This window comes from Cyphellophora attinorum (assembly GCF_001299255.1).
Source record: "Cyphellophora attinorum strain CBS 131958 chromosome Unknown Contig32, whole genome shotgun sequence".
Classification (NCBI taxonomy): domain Eukaryota; kingdom Fungi; phylum Ascomycota; class Eurotiomycetes; order Chaetothyriales; family Cyphellophoraceae; genus Cyphellophora; species Cyphellophora attinorum.
In genome coordinates, this window is record NW_017253260.1 from 46,085 (window position 1) to 71,948 (window position 25,864).

At 53.6% G+C, this 25,864-nt stretch overlaps 12 protein-coding genes across 12 annotated transcripts; 6 read left to right on the forward strand and 6 right to left on the reverse strand.

The window, feature by feature from the left end:
- Window positions 1-37: 37 nt before the first annotated feature.
- Window positions 38-1,082, forward strand: AB675_7268 (uncharacterized protein; the record flags this gene model as incomplete). Its single annotated transcript, XM_018147623.1, has 3 exons — window positions 38-61; window positions 128-847; window positions 906-1,082. 3 exons carry the CDS (start codon window positions 38-40, stop codon window positions 1,080-1,082), a joined length of 921 nt encoding a protein of 306 aa, XP_017996229.1.
- A 568-nt stretch (window positions 1,083-1,650) lies between these two features.
- AB675_7269 (uncharacterized protein) lies at window positions 1,651-2,742 on the forward strand (the record flags this gene model as incomplete). The annotated part of the gene is made up of 3 exons (XM_018147624.1): window positions 1,651-1,674; window positions 1,736-2,491; window positions 2,554-2,742. The coding sequence occupies 3 exons, from the start codon at window positions 1,651-1,653 to the stop codon at window positions 2,740-2,742; spliced, it is 969 nt and encodes a 322-aa protein (XP_017996310.1).
- Window positions 2,743-3,364: 622 nt separating this feature from the next.
- AB675_7270 (uncharacterized protein) lies at window positions 3,365-4,222 on the forward strand (the record flags this gene model as incomplete). The annotated part of the gene is made up of 2 exons (XM_018147625.1): window positions 3,365-3,949; window positions 4,013-4,222. 2 exons carry the CDS (start codon window positions 3,365-3,367, stop codon window positions 4,220-4,222), a joined length of 795 nt encoding a protein of 264 aa, XP_017996257.1.
- Window positions 4,223-5,207: 985 nt separating this feature from the next.
- Window positions 5,208-6,235, forward strand: AB675_7271 (Retinol dehydrogenase 12; the record flags this gene model as incomplete). Its single annotated transcript, XM_018147626.1, has 2 exons — window positions 5,208-6,067; window positions 6,124-6,235. 2 exons carry the CDS (start codon window positions 5,208-5,210, stop codon window positions 6,233-6,235), a joined length of 972 nt encoding a protein of 323 aa, XP_017996240.1.
- Window positions 6,236-6,606: 371 nt separating this feature from the next.
- On the forward strand, window positions 6,607-7,698 carry AB675_7272 (uncharacterized protein; the record flags this gene model as incomplete). Its single annotated transcript, XM_018147627.1, has 3 exons — window positions 6,607-6,630; window positions 6,691-7,416; window positions 7,486-7,698. The coding sequence occupies 3 exons, from the start codon at window positions 6,607-6,609 to the stop codon at window positions 7,696-7,698; spliced, it is 963 nt and encodes a 320-aa protein (XP_017996222.1).
- A 480-nt stretch (window positions 7,699-8,178) lies between these two features.
- On the reverse strand, window positions 8,179-9,684 carry AB675_7273 (uncharacterized protein; the record flags this gene model as incomplete). Its single annotated transcript, XM_018147628.1, has 1 exon — window positions 8,179-9,684. The coding sequence occupies one exon, from the start codon at window positions 9,682-9,684 to the stop codon at window positions 8,179-8,181; it is 1,506 nt and encodes a 501-aa protein (XP_017996207.1).
- Window positions 9,685-10,250: 566 nt separating this feature from the next.
- On the reverse strand, window positions 10,251-11,032 carry AB675_7274 (uncharacterized protein; the record flags this gene model as incomplete). The annotated part of the gene is made up of 2 exons (XM_018147629.1): window positions 10,251-10,439; window positions 10,505-11,032. 2 exons carry the CDS (start codon window positions 11,030-11,032, stop codon window positions 10,251-10,253), a joined length of 717 nt encoding a protein of 238 aa, XP_017996324.1.
- A 908-nt stretch (window positions 11,033-11,940) lies between these two features.
- On the reverse strand, window positions 11,941-13,284 carry AB675_7275 (uncharacterized protein; the record flags this gene model as incomplete). Its single annotated transcript, XM_018147630.1, has 4 exons — window positions 11,941-12,189; window positions 12,247-13,044; window positions 13,091-13,200; window positions 13,251-13,284. 4 exons carry the CDS (start codon window positions 13,282-13,284, stop codon window positions 11,941-11,943), a joined length of 1,191 nt encoding a protein of 396 aa, XP_017996305.1.
- A 1,445-nt stretch (window positions 13,285-14,729) lies between these two features.
- Window positions 14,730-15,706, forward strand: AB675_7276 (uncharacterized protein; the record flags this gene model as incomplete). The annotated part of the gene is made up of 2 exons (XM_018147631.1): window positions 14,730-15,529; window positions 15,577-15,706. 2 exons carry the CDS (start codon window positions 14,730-14,732, stop codon window positions 15,704-15,706), a joined length of 930 nt encoding a protein of 309 aa, XP_017996286.1.
- A 22-nt stretch (window positions 15,707-15,728) lies between these two features.
- Window positions 15,729-16,193, reverse strand: AB675_7277 (uncharacterized protein; the record flags this gene model as incomplete). The annotated part of the gene is made up of 1 exon (XM_018147632.1): window positions 15,729-16,193. One exon carries the CDS (start codon window positions 16,191-16,193, stop codon window positions 15,729-15,731), a length of 465 nt encoding a protein of 154 aa, XP_017996270.1.
- Window positions 16,194-22,794: 6,601 nt separating this feature from the next.
- AB675_7279 (uncharacterized protein) lies at window positions 22,795-23,543 on the reverse strand (the record flags this gene model as incomplete). Its single annotated transcript, XM_018147633.1, has 2 exons — window positions 22,795-22,965; window positions 23,028-23,543. The coding sequence occupies 2 exons, from the start codon at window positions 23,541-23,543 to the stop codon at window positions 22,795-22,797; spliced, it is 687 nt and encodes a 228-aa protein (XP_017996285.1).
- A 1,083-nt stretch (window positions 23,544-24,626) lies between these two features.
- AB675_7280 (uncharacterized protein) lies at window positions 24,627-25,201 on the reverse strand (the record flags this gene model as incomplete). Its single annotated transcript, XM_018147635.1, has 2 exons — window positions 24,627-24,642; window positions 24,696-25,201. 2 exons carry the CDS (start codon window positions 25,199-25,201, stop codon window positions 24,627-24,629), a joined length of 522 nt encoding a protein of 173 aa, XP_017996224.1.
- Window positions 25,202-25,864: the final 663 nt, after the last annotated feature.

Consider the following 25,864-nt stretch of genomic DNA (forward strand, 5'->3'; position numbering starts at 1 on the left):
GCGTCGACTCCAAAAGGTCGCCGCATAGCAACCGATCATGGCGCAGTCAGAGACCGATCCGGTAAGTCTTCGCCGTCGCAGTCGTCAATCCTCCTTACTTCGCATCTCTTGCTGACCAGTCCAGCAGGCCTCCAAAAAGTCAAGTCATGTCCAGAAAGTCGCCACAACTTTCATGACTCTACCGACCGAAGTCCTTGAGATCATCCTGAAGGAGGCGTTCCGCGACCCCTGTCTGCAAACAAGGCTTGTAGAATCGTTCAACACGTTGTCGGTTCGAATCGCTCTGCCTCAGGCTATTCTTGTCTCACGAGACTACTTCAAGGTTGCGAAACAGGCAGCGCTCCAAGAAGGTTCAGTGTGCCTCGCGGGTATCCCGCGTCGCTTCTGGCACATGAATGTCCGTCCCAAAACATCCCACCCCAAAATGACTGTGTCTCCGGACTTCCATCAAATACAACATCTCACCCTCCAGAAGATCGAGTCCGACATGTCTCCATACTCCACGAAGAATCTGAAAGCCATCGTCAAAGCTGCACCGCGACTGCGGAGACTCGTTGTGCAACCGAAGTTCAAGATTTGGTTGATGTACGAAGATATGTCACCCAACTCCGTCGAACTCGATCGTGATGCAGTCGATGAGGAGATGAGTATCCCACTTAATGACACACGCTCTGACTACATCAAGCGTAAGTTCGAGAAGAGGATCGACAAATGGCCTACGAGCTATGATAATATGGACTGGCACTATCTTGCTGTCGCTCTGTTGGCCTGGACTACACGAAACAAGACATTCGAGGTCTCTTTGGAGGTGAATGTCAATGATTTGGTCGATGAGTGGCATCTGTGGGTAAATCGCCTCGATAAGACTCCACGCTTATCATTGCTAATGGCTTTTCGTCATGCAGACTGTCAAATCCAGTACAAGAACACATGCACTAGCCATCGTACCTGGCAGAAACAACATCAAATACGCCGAGAATGGGGAACCGGAGAAGATAATCGCTATGAGCTCATCACTTTTTGACGATATGTGCAACAGTCAGGCTGGCCAGAAGAGACTTCGCCGAACCAGAGCCGCATGAAGGCAGCAACATGATAGCGAAAGCCCTGAGTGGACAGAACCGTCAAAGTACATGACGATGTCCAGTGGCCTCGACGGTGCTGTCCTCTGTCCACGCTAGAGCGGCTCTCAAGATAGATATGGACCTGCCATTCGGCGCTGGCGTGGTATCCGAACGAGGGACTTAGTGCTTCAGTATGTGCGACATCGACTGCGACAGGAGCGGCGGATTTAAATCGCGGCCTTCATGGCGCAGCGGCGTCCGTCAACGTCTCTTCTGCATAGAACCACGCAGCGTAACTGGAGCCGAGACTGTCATCGACGATGGGTAGCTCCTACCAACTTTAGAATCAAGCCCTTCACACTACGTCACTTGACACGAGTTGTCCGCTGGCAACCACAAGGGAAGTGACTGCCGTCGTGACTCACACAACTGTCACTTGGGTGCGGCATCACGCTCGAACGACTCTCCGTTTCTTTGAACTTCTTTCATCATCCTTTCACCATCTCGCATCTCCTCGACAATCACAGTAGAAGACCACGCTGATCACAAGTATCGTCTTTGATAGGACACAGAATATCTCCCGGAGATGGCGCCACCAGTATTAGACCCTGTAAGTCATCATCATCCTTGTTATGCATGTCATTCGTTGGCCGCGTTGCTGATGGTCTCAGGAGGACTCCCGCAAGATGTCGGCTCAAGCGAGTGACGTTGTCCCAACGCTGATGAGCCTACCACCCGAGATCCTCGAAATCATCTTGAGAAAAGTTTTCTCTGACCGATGTCTACACGCCAGCATGCGGCGTTTTCCCAGACTGAATATAATGCTTCCCAAAGCTATTCTGGTATCGAAGGCGTACTTCAAGGTCGCCAAACATGCAGCGTTACAAGACTCGATGATCATTGTCAGAGACACGTGTTATTTCTGGTCCAAGGACTGGCTCGATGAGACTCTCGACATCACAGTCTGCACAGACTTTCAGACCATACAGTACCTCACCATCCTCAACATGAATCAAAGCACCGACAAGCCCTACATCGAGGTTCTGGAAGCCGTGCTCGATGCTGTCCCGAACTTGCGGAGACTAGTTCTGGGCGCACTGAATACCGTACGTCTGCAACGGGACGACTTCATATGTTTGCGACAGGAGCACTTCAGCTACGTGCCCGACGATGAGTCGTGCACCGATAACCTTGGTAACGTTGCCGTCGCTCTCCATTCAAAGGGCGCCCTGGCCATCAAGACTAGCTTCATGGCACACTTCCTTCCAGACCGGTATCCGTGGGACCCCTACGGGTGCTTTCTCGCTGCCGCTATAGAGACATGGTTGGTACAGGACGTTGGTGTTGAACTCTGTTTGGAGGCAGAGGTCGGAGGAGAAGTGGGCGGAGAAGACCCAGACCCTTTCTGGCAACCTTTTTGCTTGTGGGTGAGTGCTCTCAAATAAGAACGCCCGTCTCCTTTGTTCACCTTGAACTGACCTCTGTGCAGGCTGCACGTCTGAACCTACGTCGAAATACTTTGTCCATCATACCAGCATGTGAGAACTCGAGGCATGTTGAGGGTGGCGAGCCAGAGAGCATGATGAAGATGGATCCATCGTTTTTGTTGGATAGCCTCAAGAGTCCGATAGCTCAGGGAAGACTCCGTGCGTATAAGGCAGAGTACAGAAAAGACTAGGCGAACGCCAGGTCAAAGAAGTATACCTAGAGATCGCTCAATCGCACGACGATGTCTTTGCTCGCTCCTAAGACGGAACGGCCTCTCAACCTGACAACGGCCAGGCATCTGACTGGGTCGGCGAGTTTAGGGTCTCGCATTGAGGCATTCAGACTCCTTCACTTGAATCATCTTCTCGTCCGGCAACCGCGAGTGATGTGCTTGCCTTGACAGTCACACATTTGCAACTCTGCATAGAACAACGCGCTCAAACCGTTATTCTCCTTTACACCTCTTTCAATATTCTTTGCTTTCATTCCAGCGGCCTCTCCAGCACGAAACTCAACAATTGCGGATCGCAAAGTCTCACCACCAGTTCATCGCCTTCATCAAGCATGGAGCCGCAGTCGATGATGATGCCGCCGGATTCTGTTCTCGTAAGCCCTCGCCATCCTTGACGTCTTTGTCATGCGTCTCATTGAGTCTACTTGTTCATTTGTCACGACAGGAACCTATCAAGATCTCAACCCAAGCCGCGAATATCACCAGTCTTATGAGCCTACCTACGGAAATACTTCAGATGATTCTCAAGTATGCATTCTGCGACCTGCGTCTTCAGACCACGCTTCGGCGTTCTTCCAGCATGTTGATGATCGTGCTGCCGCGGGCTGTTCTGGTCTCAAGAAAATACTTCGAGCTAGCCAAACCTGCGGCACTGCGAGAATCGATGATTGTCCTAGATGAGTCCGATGATAGTCTCGAAATGGATATTGCGATTGCCGACATCACAGTCTCAAAGGATTTTCAGGTTGTGCAACATCTCAGCATGTACCGAGGCGTGACTCGGCCATATTTCGCTTCCTTAGAAGCTGCTCTTGCGGCTGTAACAAGCCTGCAGAAGCTAGTCCTTGGCGCACCCGACTCGACATGCTTGCCCGGTTACATTGGGCCCAAGTGGTTTGTTCAGATCGAGGAGTCCGGCACGGAGATTGACAAGCGGTTCGATGTCGGGCTTGGTTCGAGTGGCGCTAGGGCCATCAAGATCAACTTTGAGGATGACTTCGCTCTTCGTGGTGATCGCTCTCGCGAATATTGTTGCTTCCTTGTAGGCGCTCTGGAAACCTGGTTGGCACGCGAGGAGGGCTTCGAAATCTGCATGGAGGAGGAGGTTTGCGGCGACATGGCGCAGCCCTCCATGGCGGGCTGGTGTTCGTATCCGCACTTGTGGGTGAGTCCCCAAGACGATAGTGCACATTCGATTTGGACGTTCCCAGCTGACCTTCTGGTGTAGACCGCAGCTTTCAGCACTCGTAGGCAAGGTCTGGCCATCATACCAGGGAAAGACAACTCCAATTACTCCGAGAACGGTACCCCGGAGAGCGTTATTCCAATCGATCCCTCCTTCTTCAGAGAGGCACACAGACATACTGCTCTTCAGATGAGGCTACGAGAGTACAGAAAGACCTTCGCAAAATGGTACACCGGCACGCACCGCGACTGAGACGGGCGTCTAGGCGCCGATGAGCCACACAACGGTAATTCTCCAACACCAGTTCTGGCTGCTCGATTGGAGCAAAGCATCGGACAAGTAGGATCGGCGAAGGGTATTCGCCATGTGGGCGAGAAGGACATGAATTGATCATCTGGATCTTCACGCAAGCCTCATCAGGAGAGCCTGAATGCACTTCCAACCAGCACTGGAGATACAAAGCTCGTGCAGGCGCAATCGAGGGCCGCACCAGGTTGGGAGAACGATAGCCAGAATGGGCTTGTGACAGAATGGAGCACCAACCATTCGCAAGTCATACGGAAGTCTAGTCAGCGCGGTGATACATGCCAGCGTCCACCGTCCATACCAGACTTCATTGAACCTACTGAATATACCATCGCGTACTCAACAAGGTCAGCCAGATTGGCAGATGCAGAAGTTACCCGACACATACATGTGATGAAGCAAATCTGCAGCTGTGTTTCAGTCCAGTGCTGATGCGTTCCGCTCCAGCTGTATAGCCAGCCACACCACCGCACCTTGCCGATCCAGCAACCTGAAGCCGTTTATCATATTGCATTGTTTTCACAGCAAGGTTGTCACTTCCGCGACATCTGCAGTGGTGGTCGGGATAGAGAATCGGCGTGGAGATCCGAGGTAACATCTAGCCAATCAACATGAAGCAGCGCCAGGCAGAACCAATATCTGCTGGTGTCACTACGAACCTTCAACTTTGGTTCAGGGGCACACTTTCGCTTCGGCGTATAGTCACGCCGTCGGTGGAGCTACTGCCCATCCCAAGGACGAAAGGCGGAGGAGCATGAACCTGTGCTCATCAACGTCGCGTATCAGGGTCTGTGTAATCAATATAAGTTCCGCTGGACGCGTCGTGTCTGGTGCGGGTACTCGACAGCTCCATGCAACGACGAGACAGCCACCAACACCGTTGAGAGCCTCCACCCCTTCTCAAAGGGCCTTCACAACGACCCCTGTAAACATGGGCCTCGCCAAAGACATCCTCTCGCAATACAAAACCCTCCCTTACCCAACCAAGCCCTTCACCAACCAAACCATCGTCATCACCGGCTCCAACATTGGTCTCGGCCTCGAAGCCACGCGCCACTTTGCTCGTTTGGAGGCCGCGAAGATTATCCTCGCCGTCCGCAGTATCGAGAAAGGCGAAGCCGCCAAGGCGTCGATTGAGGAAAGAACGGCTCGCAAGGGGGTTTGTGAGGTGTGGGAAGTCGATCTCAGCAGCTATGAGTCCGTCAAGCGCTTTGGACATCGCTTGGAGACGCTGGATCGGCTGGATGTGTTCGTTGCGAATGCGGGGATTAACACTCGGAAGTGGACCGTGGTGGAGGGCATGGAGAGCCAGATCGTTGTTAATTGTATTAGTCCATTGCTGATGGGGATTATGGTGCTGCCGAAGCTACGGGAGTCGGCGGTGAGGAATGGGACGGCGGGTGTGCTTACATACACGGGCTCGTTTGTGCATTGGTTGACGGCGTTTCCGGAGAGGAAATTTGAGAGGCTGTTTGAGGGGCTGGCGGAGAAGGAGAGGGCAAGGATGACGGATCGGTATAATGTGAGCAAGATGGTGGAGATGTTGGCGGTGAGAGAGTTGGCGGAGCAGGTCACGAGGAGTGGGAAGGAGGGGAGGGTGGTGGTGAGTCAGTCGAATCCGGGATGGGTGGCTACGAATATTTCGGCGAGCGAGCCGTTTCCGTGGTTTGTGAGGGCGCTGAAGAAGGTTATGGCGAGGGATACGGAGATGGGGAGTAGGACTATCGTCAATGCGGCTGAGGGCGGGGAGGAGACGCATGGGAAGTATCTGAGTGATTGTGCGCCTGATGTGTGAGTTCTTCTGGATTTGTGATCGTCAAGGAGTGCTTTGCTGACCGGAGGTGCAGGATCAACCCGTTCGTGACGAGTGAAGACGGTGCTCAGGCTCAGAAGAAGGTATGGAGCGAGCTGTGTCAGCTGCTGGAGACTATCGAACCCGGTGTTACCTCCAATATCTAGAGGCCGAGCGTGTACTGCAGATGGTTACCGTGCGACACCGGCGGCGACGAACCGTTGGGAACGGAAGACAGGAGAGTGTCGTCGAGTTCACAATTGCGAGTACTCCACCATTCGCGTTACTTCAGTTGACACTGTTCGTCGCCTAGCACCTGGGCAACCACAAGTGAAGTGATCGTCATCAGAGGATTAGCTATACCCTTACAAACGGACCTGGCGCCTGATCGTTCCTATCCCGCCTCGGAATCTTCCCATCATCGTGGACGGTTCGAGGTTCTCTCTTCCATCGACTATTCTTCGGTGTTCGTATCATCGATACCGAGACACTGGGTGCTTGCAGTCATCGCCCGTAATACGGCGAAGAGCAATCCATCATGACACAATCAAGCTCTGATCTCGTAAGTAATCATCGCCGTTACCAGTATTTCTGCGCTCGAGTATCTCATTGACCATGGCAGAAGGCCTCTAGGGCGTCGACTCGAGGCGAAGATGTTACCAGTCTCATGAGCCTACCAGACGAGATACTCGAGATGATCTTCGAAGAATGCTTCCGCAATCATCGCTTCCACGCCAGACCCATGAAGTCCACCAACAAGTTGATGGTCGATCTTCCTCGAAGTCTCCGAACGTCAAAGCGTTTTCGCAAAATTGCACAACCTGTGGCCCTTCATCACGTTTTCATCAACCCGCCGTCGCTCACAACAGGTGACTCGAGACCCTCGGGCATCCTTGTCTCTCTAGATGTCAGTGTCCTACAGAGTCTCAAGATCAACCACCCCTGGAAGCTGCGCGACGTCAAGTTCTTCAGTAAGACCATCAAGGCTGTACCAGGCTTGCAGAAATTGATTCTGTGCTCACCGTTCAGAATCCCAATGCTCCCAAGACAGGTGGAAAGCCGAGTGGTTGATGATTCCCGCCTGAACAGCGAGAGTCCACTACATGTCGCGCTCCGGGGAGACGGTACTGATGCTGTCAAGGAATGCTTCACGAAAATTTTGGAAAGATGGCTTCTCCCAGGATTCTTCGATTCAAACTGTCAGTTTGCAGGTGCTCTCGCGGTCTGGGAGGCTGGAAACAAGAGATTCGAGTTGTGTATCGAAGCTCCCGTTGTGTACAAAATGAATTTTCCACTGGACAACACTGCGCTTCTACCATGCCTAGAGAACCGGAAAGTGCACCTCTGGGTATGTACATGCTTGTCCCCTGAGCAGTTATGCTTTGCTTGGGCAACCCAATCTGACTTTTGTCCACAGACTGCGAGATTCAGTACCCATACCCAAGCCATCGCGATGATGCCCGGCAAAGACAACTGCAACACTACTGTGTCCGGCGACGGCCATCTTCGTGCAATCGAGTTTGACAAGGATGAGCCCGACTCTGTGATTCCTTACGACATATCGATCTTCGACGAGATAATCAACAGACCTGCTTCTCGAGAATCTATCGAGCGAGTCAAGAACGCTTGAGGAAGAGCCTCAGGCTCTCTTCGTCAGACAGGCAGAGCGTACGGGCGGCTTGGAGCTTGGAGCAACGACGGTAAGTGGCCATGACGGGTGCTCCTGTAGTCCAGACTGGCGAGGGTCTGATGTCATGAGTGAGCTGCCTCAGCCTTTCCATCGCCTGTCCGAGGAAGCTTGATCGCAGAGCCTTAACCCATGGTTGGAGTCTATCATCTGCAGTAGCGAGCTCAACAGTCACGGTTGTAAAAGTCCGACACACTCGTGTGCCAAAAGCCTGCATGCCAGAACGACGATACTAAGGCGGATGAGGGAGTCATACCGGGCGTACTTGAATCACAAACACGTAAAGGACCACGTATGGGAAAGCATAGGACAGATACGCTTTGAAAGAAAGGACAACTAGAACTAGCTCTTACCATACCAGCCGGAGAAAGAACCTCACAGTGTGCCGTGATCTGCACCAGCACTGTCACCTGGAAGACTCACCTAGAAACTGATCCTCGACTCCGCATACCTCTCCGGCCACCTCGCCTCATCAGCCAACAACTCCACCTCCCCAGCCAGTTCCAGCACATCCTCCTCCTCATCCACCGCATCGTAGCCCTCCACATCATCCCCAAGCTCCTCCGCCAAAGCCCGCTGGTACGCCTCATCCTCCTCCTCATCCAGCGCCCTTTGGATAGCCTCATCCTCCTCAATCTCCTCCCTCGTCCTCACAGTCCACTCCCACATATCCCGCACATTGCCATCTGAGTAGAGCAGCTGGCCTGTTCGGGCGTCGATCACGCCGACCTGCCACGGTCCGGGGACGCCGCCGGCGGCTTCCAGTGCTTGCACCGTTGGGAACGTCATGATGGCGTCCTTCGATGCTTCATGCCCGGCAGCTGCAGTAGGCATAGCTACGCCGTTGAACAGAGGAAACGAGCTCGGCTGCACAGCGTGCATAGCGCTCCATGTAGAGTCGGGCTGGATACCGGAATGCCAGTAGTGGACTGCGGGTCGATGGATGCAGTGCTCGAATATCGAGCGGTAGAGGGCAACATAGCGCGGGAGCGTACGGATGTCGTCGGAAAGGAGATATCTCGGAAGGACTTCTAGGTACTCGAGGGTCTTCTGTAGGATGGGTGAGTAGAACTCTTCAGGGGTTGGGGAAAGGGGTGTGGGTAGCTCCTCGATGGTCTGGGATGATGATGAAGAGTCGGAATCGTCGTCAGGATCCATCCCAGGCTCCCATCTCAACAAGCACGCCAGTGTGTGCGCAAGCAACTCAAAGTCATGCGCAATGTTAGTCAAGAATGCTGGTGTCGTCTGCGACATCAGGAACTTGCCCATGCCGGTTGGGTTGAAGCCATCCATCCACCCCACATGCGGAATGCCTGCGTTCACAGGCGCCCTACCTGCTTGGGGGTGATCATCGAGCTTACCGTATGAACTGTCCACGACACCTTGCTCGAATGCGTGCGCATGGCCGAAATCGCCGATATAGAAGTCTGGCAGGAATGCGCTTTCCGGCCAGTCCACGAAGATGTTACCAATGTGCGAGTCCCGATGTGCGTAGCCTTGAAGGTGCATCTGATGCATCGCTGGGTAGACCTGAGCCAGGAACTTCCATATGATCGCTTCCGGGACACGATGTCCTGCCTCGATGAACTCTGTAATTAGGTGCTTGATGTCGCTGTGGTTAGCAAACGCCCAGTAGGTCACGCTGGAGGTGGCACCGGTGTCCGGATGTCTGTACTGCTTTGACCACACGCATTTGATCACGTTCGGGTGGCAGATCGAGTCGGCGATCACCAGCTCATTCATTTGCGCAGCGTTGTACTCGAGTTGGCGTTTCTTTCGTACGAAGAGCTCACCTGTGACAGCGCATCGGACTAGGACTGCGGTCCCTTGGATGCCTTTGCCCAACTCGCGGACGTGGAAGTAGCCGGTACCTTCGGCGTAGTAGAGGCCGTACCGCACTGGTACGGCTGCTGGTAGTTGTGATTGCATCGTGGTTGTTGGGGGTTGTGTCTGGACCGTTGCGTTTGTCTGGACTCGATACGTGTGCGCGGAACGGTCGGGAAGAGGCGTTGAAGTTGGCTCGCTGAGGGCATCGCTGCAGCCTTGACTGTAGTCAATCGACTGTGCGACAATCGACAACAAAGGGCGTCGCTGTGACAATGGATATCTTGAGACTATACAAAGGTATCAACGTTGTCGCAAGACCAAGGATCGATCTCGACATTGTGCAACGAACAAGACGAGTCTTTGCTTTCTTTGTTGTGATCAAGAAAGAAATTGAACTCGGTATTGCGCTGGGGCGGCCTGCGCAGCAGCGTCGTTGCCGCTCAACATTCTGGGTAGTGCGTTGGTGAGTTGCTGCCAAGCATTTTCACGGTTGAGAGGGCACACCTGGGAGTGTTAGCAGTCGAAGGCGCCATGGACATAGAGACGCGCAGACAGGTAGGAATAGTCCTCGATATCGTTGGTTCGCCGAGCAGGTGTCCTCTCTAGTGCAGTTGGTGCAGATAAGCTTACACCTTGCCATCTTTGCTCTGGTGCTCTCCTGCTCGCTTCTATGTGCGACTCCACATCGTTCTGAATAAGTGTATCGCCCTTCCATCAGCAGCGGTGCTGCTGAGTCCTTCGAAGAATGATGGATCCATAGGTACGACAAGCTCTGTTCCGGTCTTCTGGAAGTATTCCGAATTGTCTTTGGCGGGTGTGACTCCCAGGGCTTGTGTACGCGTGCTGAACACTACAGTCTGTTGGAAATGTCAACTGAGCTGCTCATGTTGCGGGAGGTTCTTCAACACAGCGAACCACTTACCCAAAGATCCCATTCCATGTCCCAGTACTCATCATAAAAGTCTTGAGCAACGCCCGAAATGGTCACCTCCACGCATAAGTCGAATTGCTTGCCCCGAGTCAACCATGCATCGAGCGCGCCAGCGAACTGACATTCACTGTTGAAAGACGACGGGTTGAAATGTTTCTGGAGTACGCCCTCGAATTCGGTTTTGATGTGGTCGTCGCCACAGGTACGGCTAACCGAGAGTGGAACAATGAACTGGGGTTTGTCGAAACTGGTCCTGCCACGCAGATGCCATTCAGATTGGAATTCTAGGTTGACACTGGTCGGCGCAATGAGGATCAACTTCTGGAGGTCTGGCACAGCCTCGAGGATGTTCCTTATTATGACAGCATAGCTTAGTCCCCAGCCATCCAGAATTGTGAGACATTGAACCGAGCGAAACTGAGGAAGCACCGTCAGAGTCCGCCTCGGATTGAACGAATAGACGCCCTTAGTATTCGCGCCGATGGTAGCTTGTCGAAGTGCTGTCTCGCGAGCCACCATGAGATATGACTGCGATACTGCAAGAGACGAAGGGTAGCTATCGCCATCGTGTTGGTGGATGATATAGCCTTGACAGGCAGGTTTACGTCACGGATAACTTCTTTGAAGATCATCCGGAGTATTTCGATCGGCAAATTCATCAGTTGAAGAGATTCCTTGTCTTCAACGGACATCGTGAGGGATTGCGCCTGTATAATGGACAATTAGCGACGTGACGTCCTGATCAGTGACAACGACTTAGGCTCCCGGTCGTGGGTGGGTCGTTGGCCGGCGCCGAGATGTTGGTGAGGGCTGTCGAAGTCATCAAGGACGCTGAAAAGCGAACGGCCTCAAGAACGCCCTGTGTGGGAATGTGATGTGGATGACAGAAGTCAGCTCAATATGAGTTAGTAGTAGTTGACTCGGAGTAGTTGTCGACAGTCAATCAGGTGAGTGAAGAGCTCGAACGGTTAACGACGCAATCAATTTCCGGATCACATCGCACCTGCCGTTTACGACCATTGAAGTTCGTTTGTGTTATGGAAGGTGCCAAGACCGCAGTCACGGTGTTGACTTACTTGTGCATTTTACACCGAGTGACGGAAAGACCAGTACGACTGTGCTCGAAGTGGCTGGCTCTATGAGTTGCATGGCGGCTTGTTGTTGCTTCTCAGCGCCCGGAGGACTCTAATGTGTTCTACATCTGGGATTTCGCGGACTTCCAAGAGGTTGTGCGGACCAAGTCCAGAGGTTGCTCCATTGAGCGATCGCGACCTATCTCGATCCGGCCTTCGCTCATATCCACCCCGCTTGCTCGCTGGCTGACTATCCCGAAATATCTTTCATTGGACGAACACGATGAGAGTGCCGTGTTGCTTGGTGATGACCAGGATTCTTCCACACTTTTGGACGGAAGGAAGTCACGTGAGCTACTTGGCGTAGAAGCTATAGTCGTGCAAGTGCATACCTTCGAAAATGTTATCCCAGGCTGGACGTTCCACATCATAATTGTTCCTAATCTTATCGAGCAATTCCAGGCAGGCGGAGCTGTCGCAAAGTCTGTCGAAGAGAGCTGGATCTGTAGTGATATCGGATTCCTGCTCGCCTCGTTCGCGAATGTGGTTGCCTTCGCCTGGTCCGATCTTGAGGTATTGTTCATGAGTACTAAAGGTGACATCCTGTTCATGGTCAGCAAAAGACTTGTTCGGTCAAGAGTCTATCCTCTCTGCACTCACCCAGAGATGCCGGTCCTTGTACCTCCAAGGTGGCCGCTGAGGAGTCCGAAAGTACTTGCATCCGCGCACGTTGAATTTCAATCGGAGCTCGAACTCCTTGCCCCGGGACAGCCATGCCTCGAGAGCAACAGCAGCTGCAGAATGTTCATAAATGAGCCTAGGATGGAGGGCTCTGAGCAAATTGTCCTCGACTTCCCGCTTGATGTCTTGTTGGAAATTGGGCCCAGGCACGGCAGTGAACCAATTCCAGTCGCCGTGGGCATCGTGGCTGATTGAAGTCCACTGCTGAAAGTTCCCCGACGCTGAGATTGAGGGCCCCTCTACAGTGACTGTACGCAGTCGTAGTGCGGAGGCGAACAGGACTTTCAGGTTCTTGATGGAACTGTCACTCCAGCAGTGCTGGGCAGTCAGATTCTGTATGAGGCCAAAATCCGGGTGAAAGTTGATTGGGAGGTATCTTTCGTGTCCGAAGTCCTCCTCGCGGAGAACAACCATTGCTTGCGATAGCACGTCAGCTTTAGCGGCCTTGGAGTACTCGAAAAACTTTCGTGACACCAGAATGGAATGTGGATGGGGTATTATCAATGTTCTAGAGCGTTTGAGGAATCGAACGCGCAGTTGTGGTGCGTAGGACACTATTCGGAAGATCATGTGCAGTATCTCTGGTGGCAGGTCCATAAGTTTCCGAGGAGCAGGATAAGTTTTAGGTTCGCTGGCAAGTTTCGACCGCTGAACGCGTCGTTTCCGCCGAGGAGCTCGTGAAGGGAAGTTGTCGTCCTCGAAAGAAGACCATGGCGTCTGCATACGTTAGCACTTGATGGTCAGTGGTCGATGATAGACTCACAGGTGGCGAGAAGCCCTCAGACTCAGCAGGGATTTCGAGTACTGCAGATTCTGGCACCGCGCCGACAGTACTGCATCGGCCTAAGCTGCTCACAGAACTCTCCTGATCGTCTTTCAATAGATGTTTCTTGGAAGCCAAATGTGGTCTGTTCGGGCCGAACTTGACACATCGGCGTAGGTGCACTGTATAGGCATCGCGATTGAATTGGCTCTATGTCTTGAATGGATTTCTGTGGCGCTGGCAGAGCTCGAAACTGCCAGCAGAAGAGTGGCGGGACAGGGACTGCTGGGTGAGCAGCAGAGCTTCAATGCTGCAAATAGGACTCTGTCGCAAGGTAAATGGCGCGAAGTGCTCGATCTGAGGAAGAGTAGACATAATCAAGGAGCTAGGTTATGTATATATCAGTGCTGTGAAGGTAGCTCATTACACGCTCGTGATAGATTCGCTGTAGATTGGAGTGAAGTGACGGGTGCCGTGGGATGTTGGATCTCATTGGCTGAGACTGGGTGACGGCGTGACAATGGTGACAATGGCGGTATCAGTGACCCTAGGCATCTTGTGCCAACTGCATCATCGAACCGCTGCACTGCAGCAGATCAATGTAGCGATGACCGCAGCGGATTGCAGTACCGCTGATCAAGCACACACAGCGAATCACCTGGCTCTCTAAACCAGACGAGAGATCATGGTGAGGTTAAATTCCGTCGAAGCTATATGTAAACTCGACTACTGATTTTGTCGACGTTTGCGCAGTGGGAGCACTTCCATCATTGTTTGCCAAACGACAATGCTTACGGACAACGACAATTTGTGTCTCGCGAACCCGGGACTTGGGAACAACGTCGGCGCTTATTTGGCAACAGTAGCACGTCGAATGCTCGTCGCGGAAATCAAGGAATCAGAGAGCATATGAACGACGAAGCTCGGGAGAAGAATGGAGTGATAGCTGCGAGCAGATCGAAGTGACCAGCATGTGCTTTCGCGACATCGCGAGCCCGCTGGGGGCGCAAGCTGTACCAGCAGTATCGCAAATGAAGTCTCATGGGCCCAAATATGCTCGTCGGCGACAATCGCGGCGCGGTGGTAACAAAGACATTCGATGCCAGTGGTGACAAAGCATCTGTAAGTCACGTGCCAATGTTCTTTGTGAATGATCAGCTCCGACCTCGGCAGTCCAGACTCGGAAGGGCCAGGAGCGGCTGCGTTTCCATCGGCGAGCTCATACAGCTACCTTTGCAGGCAGATCTTGACGTTACATAAATTCCGAGAAAGCTAATCGCATTAGATCTGGTGTGACTGCGACAGATCTTGGTTGCGGCTGGTCTAGAATCCGAACATTTGCGGGGATGTTTTCGACGCGGGTTAGCGGTTCCCCGCAAGGTCGAGTCGCGACGTGGATGAGCCGAAAAGTTTGCGATGATGCGACGGAGCGAGATCGACGGCTGCTATGAATGGCATGAAGTCGAGAGCGCGTTTGCGAATCGTAGTGTGTCATAGTAGGGGTGAGAGCTGATCGTATTTGAGGTGTAGAATTCCCCCATTTGCGCGAACACCGGCATTCTCTTGCTGCTATTCACAAAGGCCATTTTGAAGCCGCACACCTGCAGAGGTCTCCGTGTAGCCAAATCATCGCAGCAAAATGGGTTCTGTTGGACGACAGCCAGAGGTGATCACCTTCGACTACCAATTCGCGCCGAATGCGCAAAAGGCACGAAATCTGCTCAATGTCATGAAAATCCCATACACGTGCTGCGAACAGCCCTTCGTCCTCCCGCGGCCGAGTCTGACAGACATCGGCGTGACATATCGTCGAATTCCTGTCAATGCAATCGGCAAAGACTTGTACTGCGACAACAGACCATTTTTGGAGACAGTGCAAAAGATCTGGAAAGATAAGGCAATCCCGACCTCGCCGGCAGACCATGCATTCGAGAGCTTCGGGTATCGGACATTCTGGACTTGCTTGCAGCTCGTGCCTGCTGGCCTGATCAGTAAAGAGATGGCCAAGGATCGATCATCGTTATTCTCAATTTTCACACGTGACGACTATGGCGAGATCCGACAGAGCGCTCTTGGCGAGCTGAAGCAATGGCTCGATATCGTGGAACATGACTTCTTGTCACACGGCAAGCAGTGGATCGCTGGCGACAAGTGTGGCGCTGCAGACATACACGCCGGATGGATGCTGAAATGGGCGCTCCAAACGCTGGAAATCGAGAAGGAGGCCGGCTTTGGCGAGAACGACTTCCCCCGCGTCCACAAATGGATCAATGGCCTCCCTCGACACATTCCAGAGAATGACGCACCAAAGATCGAGGCAAAGGCAGCGCATGAGAAGGTGTTGAGTGCTGATTATGCGGTGGACTCGATTGGCGTGGCTGCGAACGATCCGACCGGCCTCAAGCAGGATCAGCCTGTGGTTGTGGAGACAAATGACGAGTATGTCCCGTTTCCCTCTTGCGTTCGTGCGTTGCTGACCTTCCCAGTGCCCGCCCCAGCGACCACCCTCAAGCTGGCAAGCTCAATGGTCTCAGCAACCGGGAGATTGTTGTTCAGCTGGACAATGGTCTTCGTCTGCATTTTCCCAGAATTGGCTATCGTGTTCGGGCGGCTTGAATCATGGTTGAGTAGCCTTTATTCAGTAGAACGCCGGTGCTGCGGGCGGTTTTGTAGAAACAACAGGATCTACCTCTGCGTCCGGGTGCGCCACGATTTTGCTGGCAGGGAACTCTTCAGCTTCTAGCATCTTTTTTCGCAGCCTTTCAGCTTTGCTCTTTGAGCGATTGTTCTGCCAGAGACGCTCTTCGCTCTCCAATTCCCGTAGTGCCTGCTCCCATTCCAGCTCCTGTGTTTCATCTCCAGTTCCCAGCATCTTCTCGACATCGACGTCCTCGCCATTCCCAAGTCTCTCGACAACTTCCCTCAACTGTCGCAGTTTGACATCTGCGATTCTATTGTCCTCACGCCGCTCGTTCTTGAGAGTCAAGATGCGAATGGCTTGAGATCCGATGAGGAGGTATATCCAGATGAAGAAATTGGCGGGATTCGTCTTCTTCGCCGGTTTGGGCTGCTGCGATCTTTCGCGTAGAGCTCTGGGTACCATGGATTGCCACATCGACGGCTGGGCGACTCTGGGAAGGTACGGTCGTTCTTCAGCAATAGTATGTTGTGCTCGCGTTTGTGCTAGTCGCGGATTGCGGGCAACCACCACCGGTAGTCGAGCCGTGACGCTCCTGCCCGACCGTGCTTGACACAAGTCCAGACATCGCCAACATAGCGGGCTTGCCCCTACTTTCATCGCGCCGTCACGACAGAGTTGTGTAATTTGGTGTGTGTGCTTGATTGGACTCGTCTACCCGTACTTTGTAACGCTCACAATGCCGGCGTTTAATTCATCGCCAAGAGCGCTAGATCGGAAATGGAAGGAGCCGCCGGCGAGACTTCCACTTTGGTCGTTGTCAATATCACGTCGTCGACGACTCTTTCTGGACGCGTCAGACATCATGTCGATGGTAAGAAGGCCACAGGGTTAGATTAGAGGCCGAGCGAATGAAGTCGGCCCAAGATGTCGCGTACGAGCGCGTATGTCACGCACTTGCTGATCTACAGACGGTGAGTGCGGACACCGTGCAGCTGCTCAACTCACTGCTACACGGCGAACCAGTGGAAGCGCCGAAGAAGCCAGCCGTAGTAGCAACAGGCACAAAAGCTCTCCCTCGGAGGCCCGCCGTCAAGCCGAAAGCTGCGTTAAAGCCCACGAGGACCGCCAAGTCTGTCAGCTTTAGCATTTACGAGCCACAGCCGCCGAAGGTCGCAGTCCTTGAACCCACGTGCAGGAAGAAGCTTGCGACCAAGGTCTTCAATACCACTGTCAAGGCCCTCAGTGACGCCGCCAAAGACCAGCTGTCTCACTCCGCAGCCCACCCCTCCAACGACGCGATCTCGACTACCAAACAGCAGACAACGCCGCAGCCGTTGAATGATCGACCACTCAATCGGGGCGAGAAAGCAGCACAGGCAACCAATAAGCCAGCAAAGACCGAGAATGTCGACTCGATTGCGAGATGCGCCTCCGATGCGCTGGATTGTCTGCGCACCCTGACAGCAGAAGACACTGATCCCAGCAATGCTGCCATTAATGGCGTCGAGAACGGCGGCCTCGTCCTCCTTGACAAAGCCATCACCCTGCAGCTCCTCGAAGTCGCCCAGAAACAGTCTGCTAGACTCCATGAGCAGTACTGGAAGAAGCGAAAAGCTCCGAATCCTGGCCCGGACTTCTCTTCCCGACTCTGCATGCAGAGAGCAGAGGATGCCGCAGGTCACAAGTTCGCAACGTCACTTCAGGCTCAGAACTTACGTCTGGCCATCCTCCAGGGCAAGTCATTTCTACAAGAAGGCTTGTCCTCTCGCATGGATCCCGATCTCGATGGCAGTCCACCCTGGATGGTCCTTGACGGACACGATAAGGGCTATCTCAGTCCAGATCTGTGCGGCTCTCAACTTCGCACTCTATCCTTGGCCTTGTCAAAGCTGCATTCTCTTAACGAGAAAGCATGTCCACCCACCCTACGAGACGAAAATCTTCGCCTAGCCACAACTGCTCTCCAGATCAAATGTCTATCATGGAAGTACCTGCAACACCAGCCAGACTTTCCTCGTGAGCTATGGGCGCCTTTCTCCAGAGCCGTCAAAGCGAGCATAACTGCTGCCAAACACCGGCCGGAAAGTGCATCGATAGCAAAGCAATGTATGGCGTCACTACAGACCACGACCGTGCGATGTGGATTTGTCACTTCTCCGCCGGCATCATTGCAAAGCTATTGCGGTGAAGTGTCCAGCTTGCAAGTTCATATCTCTCGCTCTTCGTCGAACGTGAGCGAGGATGCTAGTGACGGACTGTCTGCTATCCTCGATGTGGCAACTGCGGCATTGGCTTCATGGAAGAAAGACCCGCACAGTGCTATCACATTCGCTCCACAATGCATTGAGCTACTAGCAGCCGCAGATGAAGTACTCGCGCAGAAGCCCTGGCTGCTTGGCATTGCGCGCCTCCGGAGGACTGCTGCGGCAGCTATCACTGAAATTGCTGCAGCTACCGTCGATGATGAGGCAGTCCAGAATCGATCCGTCCCCTACACTGAATTCCAAGTTTCTGCTGTCCGCGTCATATTTGCCATCGCCGACGCGTCAAGGCGTCTGGCAAGTCTGCTCGAACAAGCAGCGAAATCAGCAGAGGGTCACACCCAAGAAACCGGCACGCTGCTCGCCTTCGCAAAGATCATCGAAGCAGTGCTCGGGCTGGACCCGCTGGGCGTGACTCGGAACCACTTACGAGACGAGATGCATGCAGCTCTTCTCACATGCGTGGCAATCGCAAAGTCGGTCCAGTCTCATCTCCACGGCGCTGGTCTGAGCGAGAGCGTCCGCGACTTCCTGCAGACAACGGCCCTTCGCGTTTCCCATGTATTCTGGAAGAGATATCTGGCGGCCACCGAACACGCTGCATCTACCAACGATCGCGTTCAGCTGTTGGAGCAGGCGATACAGGTCATGGAAGGGGCAACCAAGCAGCAAAGAAAGACGGCTTTAATAGCCATGAAGCATGAGAAGCTTGCCGAGTTGTATATCAGCGAAAAGAACTCCTCGAAGGCGCTTGTGTGTCTAGAGCAGGCTATCATATGTCATATGGAGCAAGACGATACGTTCCAGAAGATCACCGCAGCCGACCTACGCCAGGCCAAGTCGCCAGCAGCACGGGCCATGGGTACGATCGAACGAAGCCTCGGCCTCTACGTGCACCTCACGCTCGAGAATCAGTGCTACAATGCCCGAGGATCGTGGTACTACGATGATCCGGAACAGCATGATGCACTACGAGCCGCATTGCTAGAAGAGCAACTTCTGATCGTCGTTCAAGACGAAGTGGCCATGGACGATACCCGACTCTCGAGTATGTTGCAACTATGGGAGTCACTGTGCACCGGCCTCGATTATCAGTCGTATAAGCTAGGGTTCATCAGTTATGTGCTCTTCCTCCTGGCCAAAAGCAAACGTACCGATGTTGTCGAGATCATGGCGTCTTCCGAGACTATTCAGCGACTTGGTACCAGTGTCCCGAGCCGCGGCGAGATTGAGCATGGTCTACTGTTGCAATGGCTCACGCTCGCAATACAATGGGATCTGGCTGTGGGACGTTTGGACGAGGCCAGGTTGGTCATTCATGCGTCGGCTCTTCAAGATCTTGCACAACACGCCGACTTGGCCGTTTGTCTCATGAACGACACTCAAACATCTATACTCCGTTCCCAGATGAAGTCTATGAGCGATATCGCTGCAGTATATGGTATGCCGCAGACCCAAATACAGCTCAGCCAGATCCAGATACTGCTCTGGATGGGCCGGAAATCGGAGCGTGCCCAAGAGAGCCACGCAGGCATCCTCATAGACACCAGTCGGCAGATGCTCGAGCTCGACGATACAATCGGCGCAGGCGAAGCGCTCGCTGAAGCTGAACGATTGCTTGAGAAGCACAACGGTCTGCATGCTGAGTTGCTACTGACCAGTGCGGAATACCATGCTGCAATTGGCAACAACAAGGAAGTCATCCAGCTTCTTCGTGAAGCAGGCAATTCACCTACCCGACAGACGGACTCAGGGGTCAACTCTAGACTCGAACAGCCAATGCGTGTCTGTCGGGCGGCGGTATTAGCGTCAAGTCTATCAAGACAGAACGGCAACTTCGCACAGGCAACAACGTATGCTCGACAGGCCGTGAAGATCATCTCGTCCGTCTGGGCATCCTTCGAGTCTATGCTGAAGTCGGCAGCAACGAGCGACGCTAGCGTAAACGAGTCAACGCTGCAGAATATCACCCAGGATATGAGCAACCTCACACTGGTCGACGCCAGCCAGCATTCCTCAATCGATCCTCGAGGCGCAAAATACTGGAGATTGGTGTTCGTGCATCGGCAAGTACTACGGACGGCTGCGAATCTATATTCGCACATAGGCTTGTACCAGGACGCGGTGTTTATCGCACAACACGCTATGAAAGCTGTGGCCTGGACAGGGTGCCGCGCACTACGACAGGCAGTGAACTCCGAACTCGCTCTCATCTATGCTCAGGCATCGGAAAAGCAGCAGGCAATGTCCTTGCTGGGCGACACTTTGTACGACCAGGAGACCATCAACGCAACTTTGCAGAATCATAAGCTAATGAATTATGCTGAAGCCCTCATGCATCTGGATGACGAGCGTGCTGTAAATTTCTTCGAAAGAGTACGGCAGAAGGCAGAAGCAGCAAAGCCGACGACACAAGTGCGAGCCGCTGTTGCATCGAAACGGGCCAAAGCGACGAAGGCTGCCGCAAAGCCGGCTTCCAGAAAGCCTGCGAAACGTACAGCCGCGACTTCTTTGGCAGAGCCAGCAGCAAAGGCGCCTCCTGTGCCGTTGTCTGCCTCGGCAAAAGAGTTGCACGCACGTCTGAACATTCTTCGGAATCAACTCATGCTTGCCAAGGCGTTACAAGGCGAGGATGACGCACCAACCGAAGGCCTTGCGCGCCTCACGCCTGCCGAGATCGGATCACACGCGTTGCTACTTGCACAGAAGGCCTTTGAACAACTCTCAGCAGATCCTTCTAGCAACGCAGTTTGTGAGACAGCGTTGGCACTTCCCGTGCGCTACAAAGGTGTGAGGAAGAGTGGTCAAATGTCGCTTCTGCTGGAACAGTCCCCTGCAAAACCTGCGCGCAATGCAGACGAAGCCGACGCTCTGTCACATGCCTACGAGTGGCTGCGAATGGTCGACACGGCACGACTAGCAGTACTGCCGTCTGCAATGGTAGGATCTCTTTGCAAAGCTTTGTCGCAAGTTATCCTGCTGTCGACTGCCGCCGATAAGCCTCTGAACTATTCGCCTCTCAGCGTAGTGTTGCAAGCACTTAGGCCCAAGGATGTATCTAGAGCTCGAGAAAGATGTGCCATAATTACCGAGAGTAAGACTACAGCACGCGAGCAGCTTGAGATATGGCCAACCATCACTGATACGGACAATGATGAGGAGGACTTCACAGAGCTAATTCGCAGCCTTCCTAGCTCCTGGACGGTCGTCTCAATCGGCCTCAGCCACGATTCGAAAGAACTTCTCCTGTCTAGGATCCATTCCGGCACTACGCCATTCCTTATGCGAGTGCCGCTAGAGCGTCCAGGCGTGGACGACGACACACCGTGCGAGTTCACATTGGAATTTGCCCGGAACGAGCTGAAAGAGATCATTCAGAGGGCAAATGACACCTCACACGACGCTCGCGGCTATGGGGAGAAGCAAGCCCGCAAAGAGTGGTTCTTTGAGCGCGAGACCTTGGATAGACGGCTCAAGGTGTGGCTTGCGAACATCGAAAACATCTGGCTCGGTGGCTTTCGAGGCCTACTTGCGCCAGGGACCGCCGATCCAGCACTGCTGTCCCGCTTCGGTGAATCCCTTACACAAGCTCTGGACAAGCACCTGCCTTCTCGCCAGCAGAAGAAAGCCAGATCCAAGTCCAAGGTCCCCAAAATTGAGCTGCATGCCCATGTCCTATCCCTGTTCACCTCAATCGAGTTCGCTGAGGCATCTGTTGACTTCGAGGACTCCATTGTCGATCTTCTTTACTTTGTCGTCGACATTCTGCAATTCAACGGCGAACCCAATGCTTTCGACGAGATCGACTTCGACGCTCTGTTGCTAGAGACCACTGACGCCCTCCGCGCCTACCACGCCACGTTGCCAACTGACACGGAGACTCAACACATCATCCTCATTCTCGACAAAGAGCTACAATCCTTCCCCTGGGAGTCCCTGCCCTGTCTGTCCGGCAAGCCCGTTAGCCGCATGCCCTCCCTCGGCGCGATCCAAGAACGCCTCGCCCACATCCTGGCAACTCAACCCGCCTCACAGTCCTCCACGTACATCGTCCCCAAAGCAGCAAATGACGGCGCCTACATCCTCAACCCAGGCAACGACCTTCCCACCACCCAAACCAACCTCGGACCCCTCCTCAAATCCCAGCTTCCTAACTACACCTCATTGGTCGGCACGCCGCCCACTGAACAACAGTTCCTCTCTCTGCTCACCACCCACCCTATCCTCCTGTACATCGGCCACGGCGCCGGCACACAGTATATTCGTGGCCGCACCCTGCGCAACACGCAGATCTTCAGCGAGGGCAAGGAGAGACTCGCGGTAACATGGCTGATGGGCTGCTCGTCAGTCGCACTGAAAGAGTGTGGGCAGTTCGAGAGCTATGGCGTACCATGGCATTACTTGCATGGCGGGAGCATGGCTGTGGTGGGGACGTTATGGGATGTGACGGATCGGGATGTCGATCGGTTTGCCGTCAGGGGATTGGATAATTGGGGGCTGGTAAGCGTAAGGGAGGAGGGGGTCATGCCGGATGGCTTTTGGCGGAATAATGGGAGGAAGAAGGGTATGGGCAATGGTGGAGAGAGCAAGCAAGCGGATACAGGAGCGGGCGAGAAAGCCAAGGAGAGGAAGAAGATGGCGCTCGATGAAGCGGTTGCGAACGCGAGAGATGCATGTCAGCTGAGATACCTCAATGGGGCGGCGCCGGTTGTGTATGGTATTCCGGTCAGCTTTGGCTAAGGGAGTATACCGAAGCTGAGCAATGAGCATGCAGTAAGTGCTAAGTAGCGACAATCTTCCATCTAGGATATATCCTGGCTATCCACAGACTCAACCATGTTCTCGATGACGGCTTCGCCCAAGACGAATCTGTGTTCTGGCCTGCAAGCAGGATGATGAAGTTGATTCATATCAGACGAATCGTTGACCTTCTTAGCGATCACGACGCGTGTCTTGAGGTTGATTTCCAGTACCTGCGAATACAACAGTCAGCTTAACCGAAATCTCGCGCGTTGCTGCAGTGAAGAAGACTCACAATCCGCACTGCGTTGTACCAGTCCAGTCCAGCCTCGGCCTGTTCTGTGGGAAACGGGCCATGTGCATACGTCCAAGCCACGATTATAGGCTCAAAACGCCGCCCACAATCCTGCCATGCCGCGAGCACCTCGTGCGTGTCTGTTCGTTTGACATCTGAGCCACTCCATGGATGTTTGCTGAGACAATAGTGGAGATCGGACTCCACGTTCTTCTTGAGATTTTGTAGATGGCTCGCACTCATGGTCCCATCTGGATCGGTCTGCACGAATGATCCTACTCCGAACAAACTGTACTCGGTCCGTGGAATATGGGACGTTACTCTTCGCAGATTCGGCAGTGATGTGGTGATGAGTTGGCGCAGGGCACCGACGTTGCTATACAGCCTATCGAGAGTGAGGGAGATGTGTCGGATCGTGCTGAGCTGCCCAAGACTGAGTTTGAATCCTCGCTCGGGCTGCCACTGCCGTGACATTCGGTGACAAGTCTCAAGGTAGAAGTTGGCTTCCGAGAGCATGATGGGCTTTGCTTGCGTGTAGCATAGCTTCGAGGCGAATATGATCGATACAGAGGCAGATCAGTCGCATGTCCTGCGGCTGTCGAGTCCGTGGATGTAATCGAGGTTTGAGTTTTGGAAGACGAGACGGTAGATCATGGTCCTGATTTCAGCGGGCAGGACCAGGAAGGGAAATGGCCTGGTGACTACTGACGGGTTGGCTTCGCCTCGTGGCCGGTCTGTCTCGGGGGCGGACTCATAGCCGTTGCTGCGCGTGGCATTCTGCGGTGTTGGCGACATGTCTTTGCCTTCGGAGGCCATCGGACCTTCCTGCTGCATTCTCATGTTGGGAGTGCGCTCGGAGTCAACACGGAATGTAGGGAGCCTGTAGGACTGCCGACGTGTTGTTGATTGCGTGGGTTCTGACGCTGGAGTTTCAAATCTCTATTATTGACAGCACGCGTCCTTGCTGCGTAAGAATGAGGTGGGACAAGACGGATGACTCGATTATTTTAGGCGACACTTCAAGACTAGACGCCATCGGAAGACATCAAAGCCCAGCCAGAGGCAGTGTGAAGTACCAAGTCCAACTGCCTCACCTCACGTGTAAGCCGTTCTGGCCTCGTCTTGCCATGCATCACTCTTCACTCCTGTATTACCTTCCGAGTATGTGATGTCCACAGCAATGTGCCGTACCGTGTACTTGATCCATCTTTGATATCAGACAGTATCCTCATGGTTTCAGTGTTTCGTGATCGATCGTTCCCAAATCTAGGAAGCCAGGAGATGATTGCGATTGGATGCGCCGCCTGTTTCTTTCATCTTCGTGCCCTCGCAAGCATATCGGCCGCCGCGAGATAGCCACTCCGGCGAAACCTACCACGTCTGTCAGTACACCATAAATACCCCGTAGCCAGATCAAGGGAGCATGCCACGCCCGCGCTCTCAGTCGATAGCCAAGATTTCGACCCCTTGTCGAAGAACTGCCGCCAGAGACTGAAGTCGTAGAAGACAGGCACTTTTCTACTCCGACACCATCGCAGCAGCTCCACGTGGCAAGCTTGTCCACATGCCCTGTCACATCGTTTCACGTCATGGAAGTGTTCAGCCGCCGGATGTTCTGTAAAGTAGTCAGCCATCTTTTCCTGAAGGGCCAGCAAACCAGTAGCCGACGGCATGAGATCCATGTCCAGATTTGCTGCTCCGTTCAGACTTAGGCAGCTGGGACCGCAGAGGAATGCGCCGATCCAGGTAGCGGTTTTGATACTAGGCATGGCTGCTAGTTGAGCAGTGACTTCTTGATCGCAGTAGAAGCCGTTGATGTGTAGGTCGATATGCTGGATGAATGGCAAGACAGTCTGTTGATATCTGTTGCTGGTTGTTGCTGGTGAGGGTAGGTGCTCGGGTAGACTACTCAGGCTGATGGAGCATGTGCGAAAGAAGAGAGGTATGGCCTCGGTGTAGAGCTGTCTGCTGGAGAGGAGGAGGCCGAGACCATGGTAATTCGCTTTGTGGTTGGTCTGTGAGCCTTCTGCTCGATCAATCCAGCGCGCGCTGCCTTCGAAGACGAAGCGGAAGATGATGTGTTTGGTCTCGAGGGGGAGGTTTATGAGATTGGAAGTGACAGTCATTGGAGGGATGATTTTCCCGGCCTCTGGTGTCGGTATGTAAGCTGTCATGGTTGTTGATGTCCGATGGATTGTTGTTGAGGCCGGGATTGAATTTGCTTGCGTCGAAGCGCTGGCTGGGGCCTACTCAGGAGTGCGATCGCATATCGCAACGAATCAACAAGCGGCGCTTCGGCAGTGGATTTATTCTGTAAACGCACAAGGTACTCAGCATATACCTTGTACTGAGGATCGATTCACCCGCAAACTCTACGTTAACGCCACGTGGAGGCTCCGCCGGCTTCTAGTCCAGATTGATGACCACCGGCAATTACATGGGGGGAAGCCGTTAGCACAGACAGACCGAGCGTGCATCGCTACGTGAACGATGCCACAGGCGGAGACGACGACGGCCCGCTGCCGCTGCCGCTGCCGCTGCTGCTGCGGCCGCAGAAAGCCCATGAGTCGTGAAAGAGAGGACAAGCGCCGTCTGAACTCGCAGCGCCCCTGCTCAGACAGACGAGGCGGTTGATAACAAGGCAAACTTTTCAAGACGCGGGGAAACTATGTAAGGGCGATGGCTACAACACAAATGTTCAAGCGGAAATATCTTGCAAGACCGGATGACTGTGTGCATCTCTCCGACCGGTTGACTGACTATATTTCTTAGCATTTGCGCTGGTTTAAAGATTTGTATGCTCTGCCAGTACTGGGCTATCTAGGCTTATCCCCTTC